Source organism: Labrus bergylta, chromosome 11 (genome assembly GCF_963930695.1).
Source record: "Labrus bergylta chromosome 11, fLabBer1.1, whole genome shotgun sequence".
NCBI classification, from domain to species: Eukaryota; Metazoa; Chordata; class Actinopteri; order Labriformes; family Labridae; genus Labrus; species Labrus bergylta.
The window spans coordinates 21,725,071-21,737,723 of record NC_089205.1 but is presented as its reverse complement, the minus strand read 5'-3'; the positions used below and the strand labels follow the sequence as shown (position 1 = coordinate 21,737,723).

Sequence of the window (12,653 nt, the reverse complement as noted above, 5' to 3'; positions counted from 1 at the left end):
ATAAAGAGGCATCAATGTCAATTTAACTCTGATTCATAACTATCTAAAATCTCCTCACGGGAGCTCTAAGCAGTATACTCAATCTTTTGAATAGCTTTATTTATTCTTGGGTAGGTTATTATGCAACACGCTGTATTGTCATAACATTCAGATCATACGGTTACCAGATAAACTTAGATATAAAAGACTAAAATAAAGGAGTAAAGATAAGGAAAAAAAAAAAAGTCTGTAATCCTCACTGCTCCCTGTGAGAATTATTGCACAACACAGTGGGAGATAAAACCAGTGAACTTCTGCAGTTACACAACCACACAGAGAGATTATCACACCTCCCCATGCCTGTGATCCTGCAGTTATCATTGTTCTGCTGAGTGTGCTTCATCCTTTTCCTTATTTATTTACCTTATCTACTTAACCACACGATTAGTGTGTAGCCTATCACATCGACCTGGCCCAGATAAAACCTCATCCCATTTGCTCTGGAACCTGCCTGTCAGTAAAAAGGCAAGTGCTCCTTGTTTGCATTTAGAGTACGAGGGTTAGGGGTCTTGACCCTGGTTGACCTGGATTACCTCAGGCTCCTGGAGCAGTGTAATGAGCCGCTAAATATAGCCTGCGCCCGGGTTAGTTTCTCCAGTGAAGGGCCAGGGTGACCTGCACCGACCCAGTCTGAGACTGTCTGGGATTAGAGCTCCTCTCTCCAGCACTGAGACACAGGCAAGGATGGGAGACAGTGCCACAACTGTTACATCAAAGAGTGGATTTTGTAAATGGCATCGTCTTTAAGACAATATTAACAGGATGTTTAAGAGTCCATAAACATGACAATGAAACGCAGATCAACTAAAGCTCAGTCAGTTTATTGGTTTCTGGAAAATATATCACATCTTTACATTTTTGAGACACCTTCAGAAGTTAACAGTCCAGTTACCTTTTACTTCCATTCATCTGAATCTAAGATGACCAATTAAAGCGCCTCCAACAATATCTAATTATGATGTTTTCGAGGGAATCATGTGATACCTCAGATAACCCGCTTCTTAAATTTTGACCCAACCTCTTCCAAACACTGAAACCAATCTCTCCCATAAAAGCTGAATTCTTTGCTACACCCCCTCCGTCTCTGAAATTCCCGGTCTTACAGCCCAAATGAAATCACCTCCACTACAAGTTTGTGTTCGTTAATATACATTATTTTTAATCTGTTCAATAAACAGCAAGCAGGTTGAAGTTTGAATCACCGGACTACAAATTGAAGATCAGACACCAACAAGGACGACAAATGAGTAGAACACGTGTTTGTCATGGCAACAGAAGCAGTGACATTTGGTTTCTTTTAATCTTCTAGAACAAACCTTTTTTTCAATATATCCACGTGGTTTATACCAAAGTGCAAACATGTTCAACTGCATGTTTTTTTTACATGTTATTATATTAAGTAGATGTATTATATTCTAATGAATTACAAGTCTTGCAAGAAGGTTGAGGCGTTCAAGAGTATTATGGCACATTTCAAAACCAAGAGAAAACATGTCACAGGTCATTTACTACAACAATAGGCAATGCAAACTTTACGACACACTAATATAGATCGATATATATATATTTTGTGACCAAAGTTTGTCATCAATACATTAATATTTGAGAACACAGATATAAAGCATTACATCAATATAGTATCAGGATATCTGTTTGAAGAACAAAAGGTTTCAACTGCAGTCCTCGAGTGTGTTTTCACAACCATCCCCCTGAAGCATGACAACATACTGCTGTCTCCAATCAGTGCTGTGGGCAACATACAGCCCACCCCCCCACCCCCCCCCCTCCATAAACAAGACAGTATCACATCCCCGAGGGGGGAAAAAAAACCATCAGCAATTTCCAGTCTTTCTTCCTTGTCCAAACTCTTCGGTGCTCATCTCTGACCGAGCACCAATGAACGCCCTATGTTGCAGCTATTTGCTCTTGCAATAATCATAGTGACACAAATGTTACAGATATATAGCTATATAGTAATGTATATACCTCCAGTGTGTACACGATCTGACCACTACCTCTGACCGCATCAGAGCCTCCTTGTTGTGACAAGAGACCGCCACAGAAAGGGTGCATGCAAGAAGAGTACTCATTTCAGTATTTAAAGAGTCACCATTGGTGCAAGAGAGTCCGTTTGTTACGTCGAATATGGGAAAGATTGAAAACAGCCAACTTCTTTGTACTAACTGTGGCTTGGGGTTTCTATCCCGCTGCCTTTTCAGTGTTGCTCTTTCCTCTAAATTAATCAGGAGCAGGGTGACTCAGCAGAATCTTGGGTCTGAAGTACGGGGGCTTCAGCCCTCTAAAAGCTCGGTCCATTAGCTTCTCTAGGGGTTATTCTGTTGGGTGTTTGCTAAACAGATACCTTAGACGTAGTTGGCTGCACTGAAGCACAAATTGGAAAATTTGACAGAGAAGTGATTTTTTTTCAAGGGCGATTTGGGTGTTTCTATTTTGATAATTGTTCCTTTTTTGGTTCTTAAAGACATGTATCTTAGGAGGACAAGCAACGCTGAGAGAAATCTCACTGTTCTCTTCACTTGGCAGTCATCATCTGGACAAACTCTGTGAAAAGAACAGAAGACAAAGATGAACCCTTTCACCTCCACTAGTGCATACATTGGTATATTGACAATTCTGAAGGTTTGTTTCGACTCCTTCAGTGACTTGAATATAAATACATACATACACCGACATGATTTACCCCCAGTAGAGGAAAAAGATCCCAGCAGGATCTATAAAGCAGACCTTGCTTGTCATGGTAGCATGTTGGTAATGTGCGGGCATTTGAAGAGAAAGCACCCTGGACATCTATCTTTTAAAAATCATCTCTGATATTCACAGTCCAAAGATTAAGCCACGCTGTGATTTTTCTATTAATTACATTTTCAGCCCCGCCCATTAAAACATTTCAATTCAAATGTTTTCTCTTTTTCACTCCCCCCCATTAAACTAGTTACGTTTAAAAGATGGCTGAATTAGGCTTTTTAATGTCATATTTTGAGTGTGACTGCTAATAGAGAAATAAGAGTCATTCAGTAATTGCAAAACATAATCCGATAAGTCGATTAATTGTTTCAACAATGCGATGACTAGACGAGGATCAGTCCTATTTCACGGTGGTAGTAGTGCATCATTTTCAATTTGTTCAAATTTAAACTGAAGTAACACATTTTTCTTTGAAGCAACAGAAAAAAAAGACATCTCACCCTCATAGTTGACTTGGCCGTCACCGTCTATGTCAGCCTCACGGATCATTTCGTCCACCTCCTCATCGGTGAGCTTCTCTCCTAAATTGGTCATGACGTGTCGTAGCTCTGCTGCACTGATGTAGCCGTTACCATCCTGCAGATGGACATAGAAGAGCTGTTGTTACTGTGCTTGTTTTTTTTTTTTTTTTACCCCTGTTTACACTGTAGTTATAGCTGAGCATCACTTATCATTCATTTCAGATTCCCTTTCATGTCCTGGGACAGTTAAGTCAAAGTTTGTGCAGTGCCAAAAATAAGAGTTTACTGGTTTTTCTGTGTTTATGCCTGTAAATTCGATGGCATAGATCAGGTATGTTATTGGCAAGGGAAGAAGAAACAAAGACGCAGTAATGTAGAAGCATTTAAACTGTACTTCTTCAGCTTCACCTGGATTTACAGCTAAATGCTGACACATATGCCTCTGAGCATGCAATAGATTATAATCCTGCTAGCAGTGACAGCAACACAAATCCATAAATACACCTTAAAGTGGGGCAAAGGAAAACCAAATGGGCTAGCAGAGTATTATGTAGAAATCTCCCTCTACATATAGAAGCCTATATTACATGAACGAGTCTGAACGTGTTTTGTCGTAAGAAAAAAAAAGGGTAGCTAGCCATGACAGAGATGAAATGGCTGTGACATTTGATAGAATAGAAAAAAAAAAAAGAGTTGAAAAGAAAGTCTTTGTTGTCATTTCCTACATTTTCAGACCACTTTTGGATAAAAAAGTGAATTGTAACACTTGACCCTGACGTACCTTGTCAAAGACTCTGAAGGCTTCTCGGATCTCCTCCTCACTGTCTGTATCTTTCATCTTCCTGGCCATCATGGTCAGAAACTCAGGGAAGTCAATCGTACCATTACCTACACAGCCAACGAATACGAAGAGGTTAGAACTGTTGTGTTACTTAAGTCATTACATAATCTTAGTGAGAAAAAAAGAATCAATCCAAGAGGACCTCAAATCCATCTGCTGTGTTATTGTCATTTTTATGAGATTTCATAGTCATTCCCCGACAATGTGGAGTACATATACTGATTGCTAATTGTTTTTTGAGAAATAGCATACATTCTTCACCAGGTACACATTCAGCTGGTAAAACTAAACAATATTATCAGACTACGGTAGAAACTCTGTGTCATAAATAACTTGTGAGCCTAAATAAATAGGCTCGCTGTAGTGACCTGAGACGATATGGGGTCAGGTCAAAGTTCATTAGAAAGGACGGTACGGCGCGAAGCATTTCTAGGGCCCAGTCTTCAAACCAAACTTCAAAGCTGTTAGAGGACAGGAAAAACACTACCATGGTAACAATGTAGTAAAAAAAAAAATTATTCTCCTCTTTAAGAAGGAAGATAAACCAAAGAAACAAGATTTCACGCTGGAGTGAGACTTCAGTTTTTTTTTAAACAGAAAGTATAAAAGAAAAACCCACAATATGTACTTCCTTTAAATCACCATACTGAAGGAGGAATATTACAAAAAATACAGATGAGCGGGAAAAAATAATGTTGTAATAAGTTTAACGTCATCCTCACCATCAGCATCCACCTCATTGATCATATCCTGCAGCTCCGCCTCAGTGGGGTTCTGTCCCAGAGAACGCATCACAGTTCCAAGCTCCTTGGTGGTGATCGTACCATCACCGTCCTTATCGAACAGCGAGAAAGCCTCCTTGAACTCTGTATACGACAAATAACACTGTTAGTATCCCATGCAGATTGTTTTTGATACAGACACCCTACTTAACGTATTTCAAAGAATAAATTAACATTTCATTATTGACAGTGTGAATAACTACTTTAAATCTACAAACGACACAACGTGGAACTCCAGGCGGATTTCAGAATGGGAACGTAGTCAGTATCAGGAACAGGACCAGACCTGAACCAACACCTCACAGCCCCCTCTGGTTCCTCTAACCTGAGACATCTTAGTTTCTTAGGAGGTGTTGTGATGAAAAGGTGCTGAATTTTAACAAAGAAATATGGTTCACTCACCAGCAATTTGCTCCTCTGTCAGCTGATCAGCCTGTTAAAAGAATAAGACGTTAATAAAACACAGGTAGTCAACGATAAGACTCAGATTAAGGGAATCTTTGTTCATGTAAATATTTATTTTCTCACTTTTTCCTCTTTATTTCTCATGTCTTGATTTATTAATCTAATTACGACACATACATGTTCTTCTGCCTGCAGCGATCAGCTGTTGCCCTGTTGTGTACCGTGTATACAAGAGGATACTGGACCATACAGGATACATCGAGGGGAAAAATGTCTGCAGACGCAGACTCAACAGGTCAGAAATAGTGTACAAACTGGAGCACAGGAGTGATCCCAAGTTACCTGGGGGGGTTCAGGTGTGTAAACTGTGAGCCTATGCCAACGAAACCCGGAGAGCTACGAGTGGCACTTGTTAAAAAGCTGCAGGATCTTTAAAGGATCAGAAAATACTAGTGGCTTAAACATGGCTGCAGTCTGTACATGAAAGACTGCCTGAGCAGTTGGGGGTTTAGTACCTTGCTCAAGGGCACCTCTGCAGTGCTCAGGTAGTGAAAGGGGATCTGGAAAGAGCACCTCTCCAGGTACCAGCCCAATTTCTACAATGGGACTTAAACCACTGACCCTCCAGTTCTCAACATAAGTCCCTACAGACTGAGCTACTGCCCTTATGGTGGTTGATGTAAAAATAGAGTAAAGGTGGTACAAGTACACATGGATGGGTCAACATTTACAGGAAGAAAATCATCAAATATTACGCTCTAGACAGTAAAATCACATCTAAGCGTAATGATATAAGAAAAATGTCATTCTACATTTGTTCAGAAGCAATAATCAAGTTTCACACTGATTCTAGAGATGCAGGTTGATTCTGTCTCTTTATATTGTGTTTTCAGTATTGCTAACGTCATGATTATAAACTAAATACTACATAAACAGCTCAATCTGTCACCATTTAAACATATAACACTACAGGGGTAATTTATGTCTAAAAGAAGAGAGTTTGTTTCCCCTCTGCCACAGTTTCACATCAACATGAAACATCTAATGTTGATCACAGCTGCTTTCCTTTGTGGTCGAAAAATATACACTCTCTCAACAGTTTCAGTGCCTTTAGTGTAATCGAGTTTCAATTTCAATTTTGGCTTCCCACGATCATGAAAACAAGATGGATTCAAATATGCAAAATACTCTTCATCATGTTTTTTCTAACACTTATATGTGTTATGACAAAAGTCCATCCTCTCCGTCTTTTGCCAGCTCCACACAGAAAATATGTGCTAGAGGCCGTTTGGATATTTTCCCTTTGTGACATCAGAGGCAGTAACTCCTCCCCCAGGTGGGAGACACACCCACAGCTAGGTGTCTGTTCTGCCCTCCGAGTCTGCCTTCTTACCGTCAACAACAGAGCATGGAGCAAGAAAGCCTGAGCCACATCCTCTTCTAGAGAGGGGCGCGGTTAAACAGCTGCATTTAAAGCTACAGACACAGAAACAGCCTGTTCTGAGCACGGCTGAAATAGAGGGGTTTATTGGCATGATATCGTACCAGAGTGGATCAGAGTGGATTTTTGGCAACAAACTTCACAGACATGTTTTGGGGAGCTCTGAGACTAATTTAAACTTGTTGAAATAAAGTATATGTGACATTTTAACCACAACTGGACATAGATTTGATCATGTTTGTTGTTATATTCTGTTATCTACACAAAAGTAGATCACAACTATCTAAAAAATCTCTTGGAAACTATGAAACAGCTAGACACAGACATTCTTTCTTTATAAAGCGGATATTTTCAAATAGGGTAATCACTGTTCTAGAATTTCGATACAATGCAAGTTAAATTTAAACACTATTGATACCTGCTTTCTTTGATACCATGGCAACATTTAAAAAAAAAAGCCCTTGGCACTCAGTATTGGGTAACTTCTTGAAACTCTCGCCAAAGTATTTCTGCATTCAAGACATCGCTCTCTCTTTCTTTCTCTCATGGCAGTTTTGGGTTAAAAATAAGAATGAATATATTTTTATAATTAATTATTAAAACAGCTATTCTATTGTTATAAAACCTGGTATCAAAAAGTACAAGAAAGTATCCACATTTTGACAAACTCTTGTCTTGTTTTCTGTTTAACCTCAAATGTAAGACCTGTTGCAGCACAGGAGGAAGCTCATAAAACAGACGCTCTCATGTGCTCTCCTCTGAAGACTGCTTTTACCAATATTTGAGTCTCACACACTCCATTCATTTCAAACTTCAGCCGAGACATAATGCTGCCGTCCACATGAGGCCTCACCGGGCCTGTCTAAGTCAGTGAACATGCCCACTTCAGACTGAGAAAGCGTTATGAGGGACGGGTAAAAATACTCTACAGCCTAAAATACGCACCCCTGCTATAATTAGTGAGACTCGAACAGGGTCGCCAATGTAGCACACTGAGTAGCACCACGAGCAAGCACCTCGTTGTGCCTTTTTTTCCATGAACAGATGTGAGACTCAGTTTATCATCATAGACAAACCTCTGTGGAAACTGTTGATTGCTGCTTTATGACAGTGTGCTCCCTCATTATGTCTGCAAGTGATTCTAAGATGTCTCTGACACACAACTGGCAATCAGCTGAAACGTGAGCTTGCATAAAACAAATTCACTGAAAGACTGGTTCTGATGTTATTTAAGTGGTGAGGATAAACTGATTACACTACTGCTGAAGCAAATGATTCTTTTTATTGGAGAAAAGGCTGTATATAAGCAACTAAGGCAGTTAATCTCATGTAGCTGCAGATATCTTACCTCATGCTCCAGCACCACGAATTAACAACATCTTTTCAAACACACCTTTGCGTTTTCAAAAACCAAAGAGATTAAAGCTAACACATCAGTAGCTCGAGGTGGTAGCAATGCCATGTGTTCTTCGAGTCAATTTCAATGAGTCACCATGCTGGTTGCTGCTGCTGGTGGTGCTGGTTGGGTGGGGGCGGGGGGTTGGGGGGGTGGGGGAAAAAATAGAAGAGAGCAGGACAGACTGCGGAGTATCTATTCTCTGTACTGCCAACCAATTCAGTGGTGCTGAAGCAAGTAGTGTGTGGATCAGAGCACAGATGAGTGTTAGAGGATTTGTAAGCCACACAGTCTCCTTGACTTTCAGATCCAGCAGTAAAAAAAAAAAAGAGATCATACCAAATATTCTTTAGTGAGCACAGAAAACTACATGTGCTTGATAATATAGTGAAGATACAGAATTCTATTCAACCAGCTTGTCACTGAAAACGATATTGCAGCACGTAGGAGCCAACTTTTCTTACTAAAGAGGATTTTTCTATCACAGACCATGTGCCTGTTCTTTGACACTACTGAGATGATGAGAGATGACACACAGAGACAGAGGCAGTGTGCCGCCACCCCCCCCCCCCCCCCCCCCCCCAAAAAAAATACTTAAGTTACCATTTTGGAGGGTGCACTGCAGGTCTTGACAGCCTATTGCACCAAGCACGGTTTGGTTTAATGCAGGGGGAAGGGAGGGGTTGCAAAGAGGAGAATTCAGCAGGAGCAGAATGCGGTGCAACGTTATGGCGCAATACGTAAACGGAAGAGATGCTGTCATTGTGGTGTTGCAAGAACAAACAGTCCGAGGCGATGCAACAATCTCCACGGCGAACAAATTGTTGCTAAAACGCTGGGCATTGCTCTTATGTAATCGCAATTGATGGCGAGGGCAACCCATTGTTCGCTTGTTGCGCATGTCAAAACATCCTGCTGGGGTTGCCCTGGGAGAAGTGCAACAACTAGTTGGATGTCAAAACGGTAGTTCAGTTGTCAGTTTTGATGTCAATCTCTGAAGATTAACGAGAGGGATTGAAAATCTTGAGGGGGAGGGGGGGGGGGTCTATTTTTAACACAACACCCACTTCGCCACCACGCCCACTATTTACTCAAAGAACCGATAAAACGCTGCAAATAATAAACCTTCATCAGAGTTATCAACACGGATTTACAAACACTCTTAATATGGCATTAAATCAGGAAACGAGCGGCCTGTTTCCTGCTTGTATCACGTCGTGCATGCTGCGCAGTTTAACATATTAAATACATTACTGCTGCCGGTGTCCTCGGTGCAGCAAAACCACCAAACAAAATACGTGATAAACTGTTTTAACTGCAACGTTACATGTTAATCAATGTCAGTATTTGTTACTTATTAAGATAATAAATCCGCAAAAAAGGCTGCCCTTGCTCGTTTTGGAGGATGAAGTTGACGTAATTACGTTTCAGAATATAAACTTTAATGCAACAACGATCATGTGTGGTTGTTATTATTTCATGAAAAAACAGTGTAATCGATGATAGCTAACATGAGCTAACAATGCTAACGGTAGTCACGTTCACGTACTCACCATCCTGTAGACTTTTCAAGCTCCTTAAAGATGATAAAACACCCAGGGTACGGTCTTCTTCTTTACAAAGGAGATATCTACTTTACAAATTGACTTAAATGTATATCCAAATCTGTTATATAATATTTAATTCGGTAAAGAAAATGTGGAGAACGTATTGTTGGTGATGCAGAATTGCCCGGCTTCGACGTGCTGTGCAAAAATTAGAGTATCACTCCGCCGGTAGCGCTTCGTCTTCTTCTTCGTTTAGATATTCCGGCAGTTTAGACGCGTACAAGCGTATGACTGCCCTCCATAGGTAGACAGATACTAAATCATGCTACGTAACATAACTTAAATTCTTGAACGTAATCCTGTATGGAGGACGAGACCTGACAGAAGTAGAAATAATGAAATAAATAAATGTATAAATAAATAAATGTGGAAATAAATAAATAAATGGGGAAATGAATAAATGTAGAAATAAATTTAAGACATTTAATTATTTATGTCCCATTTATTTACCAGTTTTTATTTATTTATTCACGCATTTAATTATTTATTTATTTATTCATTCTTTTATTTTTTTATACATTTAATTATTTATTTATACTTTTGCATAATCCTGTGGCATGTTGGAAATGAATCATTGCTTTTGCAATCAAGTGTTCTTTTTCATGCTAGCCAAGCAAAGCTTAAAAGAAAATAACGCTTCTTCTTCTTCTTCCAAACCGCGGGGCCAAACGGGGGCCAGTTGTTTTGTCAGAGGGGGACATTAAACCCAGGTCAAAAATAGACAAAGATGATTGCTTTAAAAAATATATAAATATTATGCCAAATAAAAGTGCACATCATTAAATACCATGATTCATATTTGTTTAATTAACAGTATTTTATACTAGATTGTGAGTCCGGTTGTTGAGTCAAATACTGTGTATGTGTTATTAGGGGGGCTCTTCCTTTTGGAGGGGTGGCCACAGGGGGGACCAAGCTCAGTGTTACAGGGGCACTGGCCCCTGTTGGCCCCTGCCTAGAACCACCCATGACACTTCCCCATTTCTAAAATCCTTTTGATAGGCCTATTGTACGGAAGTATGGAAGCGCATTGCATTCACCGAATAAAAAAAAAAGAGATCTTATCTCGTAATTATGAGATAATGTGTCTATTTTTTATTTATTTGGTGAATGCAATGCGCTTCCATACAAAGAAGCAGCAGTGACAGGATTAGAAAATGAATCCCAATGGTCTTGTTTGCTTTTGTATGTCACTTAGAAGCAAACACTTTTAAACAGTATGTTAAATAACCAGATAAAAACTTCTTATAAATAATAAAAAAAAATATATAAAAACATTTATTGAATAAAAAAAAATGTTAGTCTTGTTTGTTTATTTATTTATTTGTTTATGTAGCCTATTTATCATTTAGTTATCTTATTTCTTAGCATGAGCTATAAGCAATCATGAATGGTCATACTATGCTTTAATTAAATTTGTATGATGAGGAGATGATCTCATAGAAACAGAAAAACAGAAATTGCCTTCCTGACAGCTTAAAGAATACACAGGCATTGGTTTGTTTTGTAGTTGCATTCTCAGTACACTTCACTATAGGCCTACCTTTTTCTTTCATGTGAGTTCAAAAACACTCCAGCAGAGGGGGATATTGCTCAAGCTTTGCCTGCCTGCTTAGACAATATTTCTAGTGGCATCAGAAATTATTGTCAGTGTGTGTGTCCGTCAGTGTGTGTGGGGACTTAATGCTAAGGATATTCCTCTCAGTGTTCATATGAAATTGAAACAGTCATTAATCCTTCTGCTGTTCGTCTCAAATTGCCTTCAGCACTCAAGATTCACCCGACCTTCCATCTACCTTGTGGATTTTGTTTTTCTTGCTACCAATGCTCTTTTGGCATTGTGTTTTTTATTGTTGCACATTAAAGACATTAAAGTTTGGATTGTGCCTCTGTGTCCGGAGTTTTGTTTTTGGGTCCGTACTCTCGTGCCGAGTCATAACAGTATTAGTGGATGGTAGTGATTGAAAAAGGGTTGGTGCATCAATGGTTGAACAAAGAAAAAGAAATATGGATGGAGATAAAAGAAAGAAGCAGCTCCCCAACTTGAGAAAAAAAAATCAGAGAAATGCAAAAACAAGTGACAGTACACCAATAGAATGCTTTTATCATACATCAAACACATTTGTGGTGACAGTGCATGCTTTATTAGAATGAAAAATGATGGTTAGAAAATCCAAACTCCAGATTCATTCAGCTGTTTTTCATGAAAGTAGACAAGTTGCAAAAGTATTGCAAGAAACAACAAGTTTGTGTGTGTGTGTGTGTGTGTGTGTGTGTGTGTGTGTGTGTGTGTGCGTGTGCATGTGTGTGTGTGTGTGTGTCAATGCATTCTGTGTGTGTCTGGGGTCCAACTGTGAACTGGTGAACTGCAGTTGCATGTCACAGATGCAGAATTTAGGATGACTAATTCTTAAGGCTTGTTTTTGTCTGTACCCAGTGGTACTGTGGAATTGCCACACCCTGATAAGAATGCTTATCAGACTAGACATCTTCATTTTTCACTCACAGTGTAGATATCACAGATCAAAAACCCTGTCCATCTATTTAAGAAAATCCCCAGATGCTTTATGTCTAAAATGTTATTCCATTACTGCAAGAAATGAGTGTCTGTACCCATTGGAATTTCCTCTGGAAGGTCAAAAGTATTTATTAAATGCAAAGGACAGTCAACACATTTAGAGCTCTTTGTAAAAAGAGCACAGTTCTACTGATACTATAGAATAAGCGGAATAGGATGAGCACATTCAAAACAGTTCTATCTTTTGTATTTTTATGCTAAGACATCTTTTATAAAAGGAGCACAGATCAACTTTCAAATCACTCTCTTTTGTATTTCTGCGCTAACAACTGGCTGTGACATCTATTTCTGATTGCATTGGCTTCTCATTGGTTCTTACATATCAGCTGATCACAGT

The 12,653-nt window shown here is 39.3% G+C and overlaps 1 protein-coding gene across 1 annotated transcript; it reads right to left on the bottom strand.

Moving 5' to 3' along the window:
• Positions 1 to 839: 839 nt before the first annotated feature.
• Positions 840 to 9,929, bottom strand: calm3a (calmodulin 3a (phosphorylase kinase, delta)). The gene is made up of 6 exons (XM_020651053.3): positions 9,685 to 9,929; positions 5,292 to 5,322; positions 4,830 to 4,973; positions 4,048 to 4,154; positions 3,246 to 3,381; positions 840 to 2,601 (listed from the first exon to the last, which is right to left on the bottom strand). Exons 1-6 carry the CDS (start codon positions 9,685 to 9,687, stop codon positions 2,573 to 2,575), a joined length of 450 nt encoding a protein of 149 aa, XP_020506709.1. The 5' UTR covers positions 9,688 to 9,929; the 3' UTR covers positions 840 to 2,572.
• Positions 9,930 to 12,653: the final 2,724 nt, after the last annotated feature.